The 17500-nt window shown below is 45.7% G+C and overlaps 1 protein-coding gene across 1 annotated transcript in view; it reads left to right on the top strand.

Annotated features, from left to right (window-relative positions):
- The window catches only part of LOC311326245 (ephrin type-B receptor 1-like), a gene marked incomplete at both ends in the record, with an annotated part of 73945 nt that overhangs the window by 51298 nt on the left and 5147 nt on the right, over nt 1-17500 (top strand). Inside the window, 6 exons of the mRNA XM_084459116.1 lie at nt 1373-1535; nt 1903-2011; nt 2609-2673; nt 5777-5965; nt 13818-14065; nt 16883-17098. Coding sequence (XP_084315242.1) covers nt 1373-1535; nt 1903-2011; nt 2609-2673; nt 5777-5965; nt 13818-14065; nt 16883-17098 — 990 coding nt within the window. The remainder of the gene's footprint in view (nt 1-1372; nt 1536-1902; nt 2012-2608; nt 2674-5776; nt 5966-13817; nt 14066-16882; nt 17099-17500) is intronic.

Raw genomic sequence — 17500 nt, forward strand, 5'->3', positions numbered from 1 at the left:
GCTGGGGGTGGATCAGGCTGGAAGGGCTTGAGGGAAAAGCTGTGGAGGAGAAGCTAGGGAGCAGTTCACAGGGACACTCCTGGAGGAGGAAGATAAGTGGCTTTGGGGCCGTGAGGAGGACAGACCCCCCCCAACCCCCCCATATCTAACTCTCTTCTCTGTGATTCCTTATCTAGTAGCTGAGCAGCGTTCTCGGTTGAGAAGGCAGCCATATTTTATAGGACTTAGCTTACATCTCATTCCCCCTAGTGAGGGTCAGGCAGATAGAGGGTCAGGTAGATAGAGCAGATAGAGGGTCAGGTAGATAGAGGGTCAGGTAGATAGAGCAGATAGAGGGTCAAGTAGATAGAGGGTCAGGTAGATAGAGCAGATAGAGGGTCAAGTAGATAGAGGGTCAGGTAGATAGAGCAGATAGAGGGTCAGGTAGATAGAGAGCCAGGTAGATAGAGTAACGGCAGATAGAGCAGATAGAGGGTCAGGCAGATAGAGGGTCAGGCAGATAGAGCAGATAGAGGGTCAGGCAGATAGAGGGTCAGGCAGATAGAGCAGATAGAGGGTCAGGCAGATAGAGGGTCAGGCAGATAGAGCAGATAGAAGTTCAGGTAGATAGAGCAGATAGAAGGTCAGGTAGATAGAGCAGATAGAGGGTCAGACAGATAGAGCAGATAGAGGGTCAGGTAGATAGAAGGTCAGGCAGATAGAGCAGATAGAGAGTCAGGTAGATAGAGGGTCAGGTAGATAGAGCAGACAGAAGGTCAGGTAGATAGAGCAGATAGAGCAGAGGGAAGGTCAGGTAGATAGAGCAGATAGAGGGTGAGGTAGATAGAGCAGATAGAGCAGAGGGAAGGTCAGGTAGATAGAGCAGATAGAGGGTGAGGTAGATAGAGCAGATAGAGCAGACGGAAGGTCAGGTAGATAGAGCAGATAGAGGGTGAGGTAGATAGAGCAGATAGAGCAGACGGAAGGTCAGGTAGATAGAGCAGATAGAGGGTGAGGTAGATAGAGCAGATAGAGCAGACAGGAGGTCAGGTAGATAGAGCAGATAGAGGGTCAGGCAGATAGAGCAGATAGAGGGTCAGGTAGATAGAGCAGATAGAGGGTCAGGTAGATAGAGCAGACGGAAGGTCAGGTAGATAGAGCAGATAGAGAGACGGAAGGTCAGGCGCTCCAGTCCCTCACCCCCTAGTGAGGTAAAAGGTGTGCATTCCGTCGAGAGGTGGAAATGAATCATTGATTTCTCTGCGCCCGTGGTCTCGCCTTTATAGTTGCGTCTGATGCCACTGGATATCTGAAATCGATCCCGGCAACCGAACCATCTCTCAAAGCAGCGTGCCGTTACGAGGCTAACGTTGAGCGCCCCTTCCCTCGACAGGACCAGAGCGAGGGGAACTCCTCGGAGGTGCGTAGCCAGGCCAACACGCTGCGTCTGGAGGCCCTGAGGCCGGGGACCGTGTACGTGGTGACGGTCCGCGCCAGGACGGTGGCCGGGTTTGGCAAATACAGCAGCAAGATGTACTTCCAAACCCTGACAGATGGTAGGCTGAGATGGCTGTGTGGGTGTGTGGGTGTGTGTGTCGTGTGTGTGTGTGTGTGTGTGTGTGTGTGTGTGTGTGTGAGAAACTGCAAAATAAAAAAAATATGAATATCATGTCTTTATGGAAAACTGACCGCCTCTCCCCTGTATCTTTCTCTCTGCGGTGTGTGTGTGTGTGTGTGTGTGTGTGTGTGTGTGTGTGTGTCGTGTGTGTGTGAAACTGCAAAATAAAAAAAATATGAATATCATGTCTTTAAGGAAAAACTGACCGCCTCTCCCCTGTATCTTTCTCTCTGCGGTGTGTGTGTGTGTGTGTGTGTGTGTGTGTGTGTGTGTGTGTGTGTGCGTGCGTGTGTGTGTGTGTTCAGATGAGTACAAGTCAGAGTTGAGGGAGCAGCTTCCTCTCATCGCAGGCTCTGCAGCTGCAGGCGTCGTCTTCCTGGTCTCCCTGGTGGCCATCTCTGTCATCTGCAGCAGGTAACACACACACACACACACTCTCACACACAAGAAATCCCTACACAGCTGACGGATGCCTTCGTCATATCCCTCTTTAAGAAGGGTGACAAGGCAGACTGTGGAAACTACCGCGGTATTTCCCTCCTGGCCACCATAGGGAAGGCCTTAGCTCGTGTCTTGGCCAATAGACAACCTCTTTGGGTCGACACAGGAGTTAAGCAGGGATGTGTCATCGCCCAATCACTGTTTTCCATCTTCATTGCTGCCATCCTCCATCTCACAGGGACAGGGCTGCCACAGGGAGTCAGAGTTATGTACAGAGCCGACAGGCTACTCTTTCATATCAACCGTTTCAGGGCTAAAGGTCGAACCACCACCGTATCCATCACAGAGCAACAGTATGCAGACGACAATGCCCTTGTAGGATCTACAGTGCAACTTGACTGCTTTTGCAAAAGCATACAAACAGCTTGGTCTGGCCATCAATATAAGAAAGACCCAAATCCTCCACCAGCCACCACCAAACAGTAGCACTCCCCCAAACATCTCCATCAAAGACAACTTCCCTTATCTTGTGACTACAGCCTCATGATCCTGTCTCTGTCTCTGCTGCAGGAAGAGAGCTTACATGAAGGAAACCGTGTACAGCGACAAGCTGCAGCACTATAGCACAGGCAGAGGTAAGCTCACACACACACACACACACACACACACTCTTTCTCTCTCTCTCTCACAAACACACACATACACACACATACATGCACTCACACACTCTCTCTCTCTCTCTCTCTCTCTCTCTCTCTCTCTCTCTCTCTCTCTCTCTCTCTCTCACACACACACACACACACACACACACTCACATACACACTCCCTAGCTACAATCAACAGAATGGTATTAAATGCACCTCTTGCTCCTCCAGCTCATTGTAAAGACACACACCTACTGTACCTATACACTGCACACACACACGCACTCACACTCGCACACACACACACACACACACACACACACACACACACACACACACACACACACACACACACTCAACAACAAGGACGCCCCACAGTACCTGTTTTCCAGCCAGCCCCCCCTCTGTTCGGCCCTTTCACAAGCACCCCCGCCATTTTGACATTTCATCAATTTCAGAACAGCGTGCTGCTCCTTCCTGCATGTCCCTCTGTGAAAGACCAGAAACAGTCCCAGCACAGAGACAGACCCCCTGCCAGCACACACAACAACAAAAAACACTCTTATCGGATTTCAGAAATGGCAGAGTATTTGACATTATAACTTCTCCTCTCTATCACATCGATTGACATTAGCAACCGGTCTTAGCGGCTCGCTGGCTGGCGTGTGTAGGGCGTGGAGCCGGTCGCTGTGATTGGCGCTTGTGAAGACGGTCCAGTGGAGCGAGAGTATTGGTTAAATCCCACACGGCTCTCAGGTGATCGATGGGGGGACAATTCGCGTTATTCACCTGGCAGCCATATTGGTCGGTGTGGCGTAATTGGGGGTGCGGATGCGGAAGTGCCCGTTGACTTCGATGTTAAAAGTTCACTGTAAAAACACCACTTCAAGAACCGAAATAGTCAAAATAACAGGCTGAATACACTATCGGGGTTACAAACTCATCATTACCAGACTCTGATTGTTTTTCACTGCCGTTGTTTCCGCGTTTGGAAATACATGGGAGTGAATGCAGCTGGCTGCATTGACCTCCATGCACTCCCATGTATTTCCAAACGCACTAGCTAACTAGGTAGCTAATGTGTTGAGCGCCAGACTTGAGAACAGAGAAAATGAGGGTGAAGTGGAGAATTTGGCAGGACTTAGAATGTGTGGGAATACTTCACCCAAGACAAGCCCAAAAGGACGGTGCAATGCAAACTATACAAAAACGAGTGAGCATTGTGTAGCATCAGTTAGCATTGTGTACTTTTGAACTTGTCACATTAGAACCGACTTCATCGACGATAAATTTAAAGTCTACGAATTTGCATAATCGATGTCGTCGACGAATCGTCCCAGCCCTATCGTAGAGTAAACATCCCGGGGTCGTAGAGTAAACATCACGGGGTCGTAGAGTAAACATCACGGGGTCGTAGAGTAAACATCCCGGGGTCGTAGAGTAAACATCACAGGGTCGTAGAGTAAACATCAAGGGGTCGTAGAGTAAACATCACAGGGTCATAAACATCCCGGGATTGTAGAGTAAACATCCCGGGATCGTAGAGTTACAGCATTGTCACGCCACCGGCTCTAGAGTTTATAGAGGCCCCCGGACCAGAGGACCCCGTGTGAACATCTGCCCGCGGCCGCGCCCGCCTCCCTCCTTCATAAAAACCAGTCTTCCATCACGGGGGCAGATTAAAGATAGAGCTACAGCAGATTGCAGTTCAATCAAACGTAAATTTTCTTATGCCGCGATCGTAAACGTTGATATGCTGTGTGTGTCCGTGCGGCCGGGCTGCAGACCCAGACAGATGCTGGCGTAACGAGGGGGTTATTGTCTGCTCTGCCAAGGACCTCATTATGGGATGCTGAGAGCTCTCTCTCTCTCTCATCTCCACGGCGCCGATGGAAATCTCTTCATTCTCTTCTTGCGTTCACATGCGTGTGTGTGTGTGCATGCACGCACGTGTATATGTGCGTGTCTGTGTGTGTGCACATGTGTTTGTGTGTGTGTGTGTTTGTGTGTGTGTGTGCACGTGTGTTTGTGTGTGTGTCTGTGTGTGTGTGTGCACATGTGTGTGTGTGTGTGTGTGTGTGTGTGTGTGTGTGTTCACAGTCTATTTGATTGTGTGTGAAATCCTGGCAGCGGCTGTAAGTGGGATTTAGTCAGCATGAGCCTGCTGCTCAGAGGAGAGGGGATCTCACCACTTGCACAATCAGAACAACACACACACACACGTCTACACACACACACACACACACAATACACACACGTCTACACACACACACACAATACACACACGTCTACACACACGCACACACACACACACTCAGGACAACAGTTAACACACACACACAACACACACACACACAACACACATCTACACACACAACATACATCTACACACACAAACACGTCATCTACACACAACACAGATAACACAAATGTACACACACAAAACACATCTAGTACACACGGCACACATCTACACACACAACACACATCTACACACAGCATACATCTACACACAGAATACACAGACATGACTAACATTAGAACAAATAGTTACAGAGATGTTGCATTCTACAAGTTTGCATTTGCAAATTCTACAAGTTTGAGTTAAAAGGTTGTTTATTTGTGTGATATCTATCTCTCACAGAGCTCCCTGTCTGCTCTTTACTCACAGGCCTTGAGCTCCTACAGGGAGCTGGGTCTTACATCCAACACCCTCAGTCTAACTGCCCCTCAGTCTAACTGCCCCTTAGTCTGACTGTCCCTCAGTCTGACTGCCCCTCTGTCTAACTGCCCCTCAGTCTAACTGCCCCTCTGTATAACTGCCTCTCAGTCTAACTGCCCCTCAGTCTGACTGCCCCTCTGTCTAACTGCCCCTCTGTATAACTGCCCCTCTGTCTAACTGCCCCTCTGTCTAACTGCCCCTCAGTCTAACTGCCCCTCAGTCTAACTGCTCCTGAGTCTAACTGCCCCTCAGTCTAACTGACCCTCAGTCTAATTGCCCCTCAGCCTAACTGCTCCTGAGTCTAACTGCCCCTCAGTCTGACTGCCCCTCAGTCTAACTGCCCCTCTGTCTAACTGCTCCTCTGTCCCCCAGAACTTACTCTGAGACCTGACCTGTCTAGCTGCCCCTCCCCCCTGGGATGCCCCACCCACTTCTCCGGGTCACCAGGGGTGAAGATCTACATCGACCCCTTCACCTATGAGGACCCCAACGAGGCTGTCCACGAGTTCGCCAAGGAGATCGAAGGGTCCTGCGTCAAGATCGAGGAGGTCATTGGTGCTGGTAGGTGGGGGTGGAGGGAGGGAGAGAGACACAGAGAGAGAGAGAGGGAGAGAAGGGGAGAAGGAAGGAGGGAGGGATGGAAGGAGAGAGAGAGGGTGGGAGGAAAGGAGAGAGGGAAGGAGAGAGAGAGGGAATGAGAGAGAGAGGGGGAAGGGGAGAGAGGGTGGGAGGGAGAGAGGAAAGGAGAGAGATGGAAGGAGAGAGAGAGGGAGAGAGTGGGGAGGGAGAGGGAGAGAGGGAAGGAGAGAGAAAAAGAGAGGGAATGAGAGTGAGAAGGAAGGAGAGAGAGGGTGAGAGGGAAGGAGAGGGAGAAGGGGAGAGGGAAGGAGAGAGAGAGAAGGAGAGATACAGAGAGGGAAGGATAGAGAAGGTGGGAGGGAAGGAGAGGGAGAGAGGGAAGGAGAGATAGAGAGGGTAGGAGGGAAGGAGAGGGAGAGAGGGAAGGAGAGATAGAGAGGGTAGGAGGGAAGGAAAGGGAGGGAAGGGGAGAGAGGAAGTAAGGGGGAGAAGGGAGAAGGGAAGCAGGAGAGCAGAGGGAAGTGAGAGAGGTGTAACTTTAGACACCGCAGCCCAACATGGACCTGCTGTTTAATGGAGGGGAGGGGGGGGGTCGAGGGGGAGAGAGGGAGGGGAGGGTCGCGGGGGAGAGAGGGATGGGGGGGGGCGGGTGTAATGTTAGACACCACAACCCAACACATAGGTAATGGCCCAGGCTCTTAGCGGCAACAGAAGCTGTGAAAGTTGCACATTCTGTCATTTTCTCCCCTTGAATTCCTTCTCAGATGAATGAGAAAGAGAGAGTGTCAAAGTCATTTGATCTCCACTTCTGTCTCTAAAATACATTATCTCTCTGTGTCCCTATCTCTCTCTCTCTGTCCACTCCTCTCATTTAGATATTCAAGTCCAATAAGCTCCATTTCCTCTTTCTCTCTTCTCTCTCCATCGAAATATCCTCTTGTTTTGCCCTCTGAGTCCAGCAGCGAGCTACTGTATGCAGCTCTGTCTTTGAGAGGACACTGCATGGCTGTGATCCCAGTGAGAAGCCAGGCTGATATGTCATCCAACCTCACCCCCGACTCCTCTATTATTTACACTGATTTTATCTGCGGGAGGGGACTTTTATTCTATTCATTATTTTTAACTTGACACGATGACATATTCATGCCTTCAGCAAATGCACGGTACAGTATTCCGGTAATCCCTGTAGCACCCGATAATGTAATAATCAACCGATAATGTAATAATCAACCGATAATGTAATAACGCCTGATAATGTAATAAAAGTTTGACTTAAGTCAATCGAAAATGTAATAAAACCTGATAATGTAATAACTTAACCAATAATGTAATAAAATGTCCTGACTGATAATGTAATACCATTTTTCTGATAATGTAATACCTTATTACATTATTGGTCAAGTTATTACATTATCAGGTGGGTCTTTTTTTTTTCAAAACTGGTAATGTAATACTTTACTGATAATGTAATAATTTAAAAAGTGAATGACTAATACTGTTAGGGTACTTTGTGGTATACTTTGGCGTACGCTGTGGTACTTGTGGTATACTTTGGTGTGTCTCATGATACTTTGCAGTATACTTTGGGGTGCTTTGAGGTACTTTGTGGTATACTTTGGGGTACTCTGTGGTATACTTTTCAGTACTTTGCAGTACTTTGTGGTATACTTTGGGGTACACAGCAATACTTTGCAGTACTCTGCAGTATACTTTGGGGTACTTTGAGGTACTCTGCGGGAATACTTTGAGGTACTTTGTGGTGTGCTTTGGAGTACTTTGCGGTACTTAGTGGTATACTTTGGGGTACTTTGTAGTACTTTGCAGTACTTTGCAGTACTTTGTGGTATACTTTGGGGTACACAGCAATACTTTGCAGTACTCTGCAGTATACTTTGGGGTACTTTGAGGTACTTTGCGGTACTCTGCGGAATACTTTGAGGTACTTTGTGGTGTGCTTTGGAGTACTTTGCGGTACTTAGTGGTATACTTTGGGGTACTTTGTAGTACTTTGCAGTACTTTGTGGTATACTTTGGGGTACACAGCAATACTTTGCAGTACTCTGCAGTATACTTTGGGGTACTTTGAGGTACTTTGCGGTACTCTGCGGAATACTTTGAGGTACTTTGTGGTGTGCTTTGGAGTACTTTGCGGTACTAAGTGGTATACTTTGGGGTACTTTGTAGTACTTTGCAGTACTTTGTGGTATACTTTGGGGTACACAGCAATACTTTTCAGTACTCTGCAGTATACTTCGGGGTACTTTGAGGTACTTTGTGGTACTCTGCAGAATACTTTGAGGTACTTTGTGGTGTGTTTTGGAGTACTTTGTGGTACTTGTGGTATACGTTGGGGTACTCTGTGGTATACTTTGCAGTACTTTGCAGTATACTTTGGGGTACTTTGAGGTACTTTGATATTTTGCAGTAGTTTGCAGTAAACGTTGGGGTACTTTGCAGTACTTTGCGGTACTTTGCGGAATACTTTGAGGTACTTTGTGGTCTGCTTTGGAGTACTTTGCGGTACTCTGCAGTACTTTGCAGTAAGCTTTGGGTACTTTGCGTTATACTTTGGAGTACTTTGAAGTACTTTGTGGTATACATTGAGGTACTTACCTATACTTTGCAGTAATGTGTGGTAATTTGTGGTATACAGAGGTACTTTTCAGTATGCTTTGGGGTACTTTGTGGTACTTTGCTGTATACTTTGGGGTACTTTGCTGTATACTTTGGAGTACTTTGCGCTATACTTTGGAGTACTTTGTGGTATACTTTGGAGTACTTTGAGATACTTAGTGATTAGTAGGGCCCTTCAAAAAGGGGTTCAGTATTTTATCTTAGCCTATATAGTAGGAGACAGGAACTGATTTAATTCTATGAATTGAAAGCAAAGTGTATGAGGCAAATTATGTGAGGCTGCTGTCCATCGACTATATTTCAGATTGCAATACCATAACTCCCCATACTCATCTCCAAACGCAGGATGGAGATTGGAGATTAAACCCTTCCTGCACAGGTGGATCCTCAACTTCCTGACGGGCAGACCTCAGGGGGCGAGAGTGGGCATCATCTTCTCTCACCCTAAACACTGGAGAAAGTCACCCTCTCACCTTCAACACTGGGCTGTTTCATATCCTCTGTACAAACACGACTGCATAGTTACCTACAATTCCAGCTCAATTATCAATTCACTGATGACACAGCTGCGGTAGGCCTGATCTCCAACAATAATGAGAAGGCCTACTTGGAGGAGGTGGCATGCCAAACTAAATGTTGTCAGGACAACAACCTCCACCTGAATGTCAGTAAGATAATGGAGATGCTAGTGGACTACAGCAGGAAGCAGGAAGATGAAAGTGATTCTAGTGGACTAGCAGGAAGCAGGAGCGGCCAATTGCCTGAACAACAGTAGGACCCCTGTGGAGACAGTGTATTTACAAGTACAGTATATTGATGTACAGATCACCAGACATGGACAACAAACATTCCTGTATATGCATGATTGAGAGGGTGTCTGACTGAGAACATCAACACTACCAACATGCTATGGAAGCAACACCATGCAGGACAAGTCACTGTAGAGAGTGTTTGGTCAGCAGAACATATCTCCCACACCTCCAGGACATCGACACACGGGGCTGCAGGACCAAGGTCAGGAGAATGTTGAAACATCCCAGCCACCCGGACAACAGCCTCTTCTCTCTGCTCAGGTACTGCCTACTGAAGAAGATCAACTCACAGAGGCTCAGAAGAAGCTTCTACCTTCAGACCATCCACATCCGGAATGAGTTCACTCTGCTCATCTCTGTCCTTAACTCAGTACTATACTCTGCACAACAGCACTGTATATTTATACCTGCTAGATTATAAAAATCTACATTCTGTAAATAAACGTGAATATACATACATTTATTCTCTCTAGATCCATATGTATACTTCTCTATTTAGGTGAACTGTCCAATTTAATATGTCATCTTAGCTCATTTTATTTCATTCCATTAATAAATATTTTATATTTTGGACTTGGTTTACATATTTATATGTTTGGTGTGTATAGTACGTTTCTCCTTTTTACTTTGCCTAGTGTACATATTTAGCAGCTAGTGGAAACATCACTGCTCATTGTCAGGGTATGTTGCATGTTACCGATAAAACTTTGACTTGAATATGCTATGTTTACTCCTTCACCCTCTAAGTTCCCTAGATCATACAACATATTTTTATGCAATATTCGATGCATACTCTCTACTTTTCTTTGACTTTGTGGATGATAAGGGGAAATTTCATTGATCTTTACTTTAAGCTACTGCATGAGTTCCCTCAGCACCTTGGTCATTTTGGATTACTGTATGAGGACCATGTTTAATATAAATGTGGTTGTTTGTTTGGCTATTTCATTGCTACCTTTCCCTGTCAGCTGCTTAAGCCAGAAATATCTACTGAAGATGTCTGGCACCATTAGAATATATCTTTATGTGGCTTTGCCATACCATACTTTCAATCTATTCATATCTACAAGATCAATCTGGTGTCTGGTCTGGACATCCTTGATTAGCTTCAGGATGGGCTTGTCCACAAATCTGGCCTGAAGGTGCTGGTACTGTCTGGATTTATAGAGTAGGCCTACCTTAAATTCTGTCCTCACTAATTCTGTCCTCATTAATGTAATGCCTGTGTAGGCTAGTGTAATTATGATTTTTAAAACATCTATGGCTATCCGAAAAACTGGAATAACATGATATAAAGTTTGGATAAACAAACGGGCAATGTGGCACTGAATGTCAGTTATTGTGTGCACCTCATTGGTTTTCCCCATAAACACATCTTCAGACCTCACTTCCATCCATTTGTCTCATGTGCTCTGGAGAGGTAGGTGACGTGAGGATAAAGGGTAGTTCATGCTAATAAGAAGTTGGTATGGTATTGCAATCTGAAATATAGTCAATGGATAGCAGCTCTTAACTATAGTTGATGAACAGCAGCCTCACATAATTTGCCTCATACACTTTGCTTTCAATTCATATTATTAAATCTATGTCTTAAATTAAATCCTGTCTCTTACTATATAGGTTAAGATAAAATACTGAACCCCTTTTTGAAGGGCCCTACTAATCACCAAGTACCTCAAAGTACTCCAAAGTATACCACAAAGTACCTCAAAGTACTCCAAAGTATACCACAAAGTACCGCAAAGTACTCCAAAGTAAAGCGCAAAGTACTGCAAAATATTGCAAAATACCAAAGTACCCCGAAGTATACAGCAAAGTACCCCAAAGTATACAGCAAAGTAGTACCTCAATGTATACCACAAAGTACCCCAAAGTATACTGCAAAGTACCCAAAGTTTACTGCAAAGTACTGCAAAGTACTACAAAGTACCCCAAAGTATACCACTAAGTACCGCAAAGTACTCCAAAGCACACCACAAAGTACCTCAAAGTATTCTGCAGAGTACCGCAAAGTACCTCAAAGTAACCCAAAGTATACTGCAGAGTACTGCAAAGTATTGCTGTGTACCCCAAGTATACCACAAAGTACTGCAAAGTACTACAAAGTACCCCAAAGTATACCACTTAGTACCGCAAAGTACTCCAAAGCACACCACAAAGTACCTCAAAGTATTCCGCAGAGTACCGCAAAGTACCTCAAAGTACCCCAAAGTATACCACAAAGTACTGCAAAGTACTGCAAAGTACTACAAAGTACCCCAAAGTATACCACTAAGTACCGCAAAGTACTCCAAAGCACACCACAAAGTACCTCAAAGTATTCCGCAGAGTACCTCAAAGTACCCCAAAGTATACTGCAGAGTACTGCAAAGTATTGCTGTGTACCCCAAAGTATACCACAAAGTACTGCAAAGTACTGAAAAGTATACCACAGAGTACCCCAAAGTATACCACAAAGTACCTCAACGCACCCCAAAGTATACTGCAATGTATCATGAGACACACCAAAGTATACCACAAGTACCACAAAGTACGCTAAAGTATACCACAAAGTACCCTAACAGTATTATTCATTCACTTTTTAAATTATTACATTATCAGTCAAGTATTACATTACCAGTTTTGAAAAAAAAAGACCCACCTGATAATGTAATAACTTGACCAATAATGTAATAAGGTATTACATTATCAGAAAAATGGTATTACATTATCAGTCAGGACATTTTATTACATTATTGGTTAAGTTATTACATTATCAGGTTTTATTACATTTTCGATGGACTTAAGTCAAACTTTTATTACATTATCAGGCGTTATTACATTATCGGTTGATTATTACATTATCGGGTGCTACAATCCCTACCCGCCTGCATGTCTCTCTGCCTGCTGGAGGTCATCAGGGCGACCGGTGGGTCCTGGGTAGCGCGGCCTTGATCATGGCCTGTGATTGGCCGGGGTAGTTTCTGTTGCCGGTGTGTGGATGGTGTAGTTCATTACTGTACTACTGCTGTACTACTGTAGCAGTAGTATAGGAGTAGGAGTAGGAGTAGTAGTAGTAGTAGTAGTAGTAGTAGTAGTAGTAGTAGGAGTAGTAGTAGTAGTAGTAATAGTAGTAGTAGTAGTAGTAGTAGTAGCAGTAGTATAGTAGTAGGAGTAGTAGTAGTAGTAGTAGTAGTAGTCAGTAGTAGTAGTAGTAGTAGTAGTAGTAGTAGTAGTATAGTAGTAGGAGTAGTAGTAGTAGTAGTAGTAGTAGTAGTAGTCAGTAGTAGTAGTAGTAGTAGTAGTAGTAGTAGTCAGTAGTAGTAGTAGTAGTAGTAGTCAGTAGTAGTAGTAGTAGTAGTAGTAGTAGTCAGTAGTAGAAGTAGTAGCAGTAGTATAGTAGTAGGAGTAGTAGTAGTAGTAGTAGTAGTAGTAGTCAGTAGTAGTAGTAGTAGTAGTAGTAGTAGTAGTAGTAGTAGCAGTAGTATAGTAGTAGGAGTAGGAGTAGTAGTAGTAGTAGTAGTAGTAGTAGTAGTAGTAGTAGTAGTAGTAGTAGTAGTAGTATGACACCACCGTGATCGGACTAAAAAGCAATAGTGATGAGAAGGCCTATAAGAAGGAAGTGGACGATCTAACCATATGGCGCCATGCTAACAACCTCTCTAAATGTCACTTAGACAAAAAAAAATCATTGTTGACTACAGAAAGATCAGAGGAAACGCATTCCCTTTACCTCAAGACAGCACAACATGGACTCCTTTCTGAGGCGTATGAGCGCCAACGCTCTTGTGAATCTTTATTGATGTCGGCTACCAGAGTTCTCACAGGCTGTATCACAGCAACATGACAGGCTGGACTTGTAAAGACAGCAGCAAAAATCTTTGGATCTACCACAACTTCATAACATTTTACACCAGTCGCTGTGAAAGGACAGCAGCCACCCGAACACGCTGTGTTCTCTTCTCTCTCTCTCTCTCTTTTCTCCTTCCATCTAAAAAGGGACAGGAGCATCAAATCACACCCCAGTCAGCACAACAGCTCACAGGCAGTCAGGTTTGCTGACACGCAAAGTTATTGTGTACCGTATACAGTATGTATAGCTATGAGTGCATTGTGTACAGTCTTTTTTACTGTACAGTAGGTCTGTAGTGTTGTAGGTCTGTGTTGGTTTTGGGATGGTGTGTCCCTTGTGTTAAGGCAGAGACAGCCAAAGTATTTCATTGTGTTTTTTAACACGTGAATAAAGTTGAAGTTGAACTAGTATTTGCTGGTTCTGGTAGAATATTGATACTGTTTGATCACCATAATGAGGATTTCTTTGTCTCCAATTATGTTCAGGGAGGTGTATGAAGGTGTCTCTCTCTCTCTCTCTCTCTCTGTGTCTCTCTCTGTGTCTCGCTCTCCTCCAGGGGAGTTTGGGGAGGTTTATAAAGGCCGTCTGAAGCCAGCAGGGAAGAGAGAGCTGTCCGTGGCCATCAAGACCCTGAAGACAGGATATTCTGAGAAACAGAGGCGGGACTTCCTGTCGGAGGCGTCGATCATGGGCCAGTTCGACCACCCCAACATCATCCGGCTGGAGGGCGTGGTCACCAAGAGCCGGCCGGTCATGATCATCACAGAGTTCATGGAGAACGGAGCGCTGGACTCCTTCCTCCGGGTAAGACTGACCGTCGTCGTCGTCATCATCATCATCATCATCATCATCATCATCACCATCATCACCCATCATGGCCTGCAACAGTAGTCCTCTACAGTAATGACATTAGTCCTTTACAGTAATGGCAGTAGTCCTCTACAGTAATGACATTAGTCATCTACAGTAATGACAGTAGTCCTTTACAGTAATGACAGTCGTCCTCTACAGTAATGACAGTCGTCCTCTACAGTAATGGCAGTCGTCCTCTACAGTAATGACATTATTCCTCTACAGTAATGGCAGTAGTCCTCTACAGTAATGACAGTAGTCCTCTACAGTAATGACAGTCGTCCTCTACAGTAATGACAGTAGTCCTCTACAGTAATGACAGTATTCCTCTACAGTAATGACAGTATTCCTCTACAGTAATGACAGTAGTCCTCTACAGTAATGACAGTAGTCATCTACAGTAATGACAGTAGTCCTCTACAGTAATGACAGTATTCCTCTACAGTAATGACATTATTCATCTACAGTAATGACAGTAGTCCTCTACAGTAATGACAGTCGTCCTCTACAGTAATGACATTAGTCCTCTACAGTAATGACAGTATTCCTCTACAGTAATGACAGTCGTCCTCTACAGTAATGACAGTATTCCTCTACAGTAATGGCAGTATTCCTCTACAGTAATGACAGTAGTCCTCTAGTAATGACAGTATTCCTCTACAGTAATGACAGTAGTCCTCTACAGTAATGACAGTAGTCCTCTACAGTAATGGCAGTAGTCCTCTACAGTAATGACAGTAGTCCTCTACAGTAATGGCAGTCGTCCTCTACAGTAATGACAGTATTCCTCTACAGTAATGACAGTATTCCTCTACAGTAATGGCAGTCGTCATCACATGGATCTATTATGTGATTTCAGTCAATCATATTGATCCATGAGCTTGAGGCCTTTATTGCTAATTTGACCGTCTCTTCACAATGAAGACAGTGAAGTATGATTATTGAGATTAGTTGGCAGAGGAGATTGAAGCAGTAAAGATTTACAACGAGCTGGAGGAGAAGAGGTGCACTTAATACCAATCTGGATTAGAGTAGGGTGTGTGTGTGTGTGTGTGTGTGTGTGTGTGTGCGCGTGGGTGTGCGTGTGTACATAGATGGACTTTCATCAATAATACATTGATTTATTCACCCACAGACACACACACACACACACACACACACACACACACACACACACACACACACAGGCAGGCTGGCCTAGTTCCAACTCTGCCACGCACCACCTTGCTGTCCCCTCCCCTGGTAGTAGAGCACAGCCATTCCAATCAATAGTGAACGCGGCCCGGTGGTCTAATCTGCCCGGAGACCCGTCCCTTTGATCCTGCCTCCATCGCTTGGCCAGGACGGGTCTTTGATGTTCCGCTCTCCCAGCATGCACCTCTTCCTGGTCGTGGCTCTTGTCTACCGCGCCCATCGATGCCGTCTCTGACCTGGCATGCACAGGACACACACACACACTATCACTTGGCACGTACAGTGTACACACACACACACACACACACACTAACATGTGTGTGTGTGTGTGAAGAGTGGATGACGCCAACCCTGCAGTGTACTGAAGGATACTGAAGGAGGTTGTGTGTGTGTGTGTATGGAGGGTGGTTGTTGTTGGTAGGTTGTTGTGTGTGTGTGTGTGTGTGTGTGTGTGTGTGTGTGTGTGTGTGTGTGTGTGTGTGTGAGTGTGGGTGGGGAGGGGGTCTCTAACCACTAGCCAAGCTGAGGTAGCAGGGCACCATCAAAGCAATGGGTCCACCCAGGGAGATTATAACACACCAACAAAACACACTTCCTACACAATGGCCATGTCAAGGGGAGAGTTTCAAATATCAAAGCAATATCAATAACAATACTGTCCACAACCTGCATTATAGTACTTGCTGACTAGCAGTGGCCTTGCATAGGCCTCTCACCTAAACCAATTCCACGTCAGGCTGAAGACAACATCTCAATTAGGTTCCGGTGAGTTCTATCTAGACCTAGTATTACTTTCCCAGACAATCTACTGTATCTCTGTCCCTCATGTGGGATGTTTTGTTTTGGACTCAGTGACATCATTTCCTGCGTTATGTTTGTCTCCTGTCTGTGTTGTTGTGTGGATGACTCTACTGCAAACCAAATCTACCTCCAAGTACTAATACACTAAAGCATGCGTTCCCAAACTCCATAAATGTGGGCCTCCCCTCAGAACAACAATGACAAAACAGTGACACCCCCCCAACCCCCCAAATGTGTCCATTATGCAAGGCAGCGCTAGCTAGCCCATAACGTTACACAGCTAAGTTAGCTCGGTGGCATCTGTTGCTAGTTAACGTTATGACGTTTTTGCACAATACATTCATGCCTGCGGGGGGAGGCTCTCTCTGCACTATCCACAAATTTAGTATACATCTCTCCCATTATTTATTTCGATTTTCTGACCTTTACAATCATGTTTCATTTATAAAAACCATAGACATTTCAAAAATAAAAAACATGTTTTTCCTTTTTTTTTTTTTCATCTTTTTTTTCTAACCATCCCTCCGTGCCTCCCTTGAATTTCTTTGGGGCACCCCAGGGGAGGGCCCGCCTCACAGTTTGGGAATGCCTGCAGTAAAGAGAGCAGAACTGACCCTCCCTCCCTCCCCCGCCTGTGCTGTGCAGCAGAACTGACCCTCCCTCCCCCCCCCGCCTATGCTGTGCAGCAGAACTGACCCTCCCTCCCTCCCCCCCGCCTGTGCTGTGCATCAGAACTGACCCTCCCTCCCCCCCCCCCCTCCCTGTGCTGTGCAGCAGAACGACGGTCAGTTTGCCGTGATCCAGCTGGTCAGCGTGCTGCGGGGCATCGCCTCGGGGATGAGGTACCTGGCGGAGATGAGCTACGTCCACCGCGACCTGGCGGCGCGCAACATCCTGGTCAACAGCAACCTGGTCTGCAAGGTGTCCGACTTCGGCCTCTCCCGCTACCTGCAGGACGACACCTCCGACCCCACCTACACCAGCTCGCTGGTGGGTGTGGCCCCGCTGGCCGCCGCACATGCTCAGTACGACACCAGGAAGTACACACAGACACTCTTAATATACTCTATACACACATATACTCTTAATATACTCTACACACACACACAGGTACTCTATTATACTTTATACACACAGATATTCTAGTAAAGTCTATACACACAGATACTCTAAATATACTCTATACACACACACACACACACACACACACACACACACACAGATACAGTACTCTTAATATACTCTACACACACACACAGGTACTCTATTATACTTTATACACACACAGATATTCTAGTATAGTCTATACACACAGATACTCTAACTCGTTACAGTAGTAACCCAACAACATGAGAGAGAGAGAGATGGAGAGAGAGAGATGGAGAGAGAGAG

The sequence above is a fragment of the Borostomias antarcticus genome (assembly GCF_949987555.1).
Source record: "Borostomias antarcticus genome assembly, chromosome: 26".
Classification (NCBI taxonomy): domain Eukaryota; kingdom Metazoa; phylum Chordata; class Actinopteri; order Stomiiformes; family Stomiidae; genus Borostomias; species Borostomias antarcticus.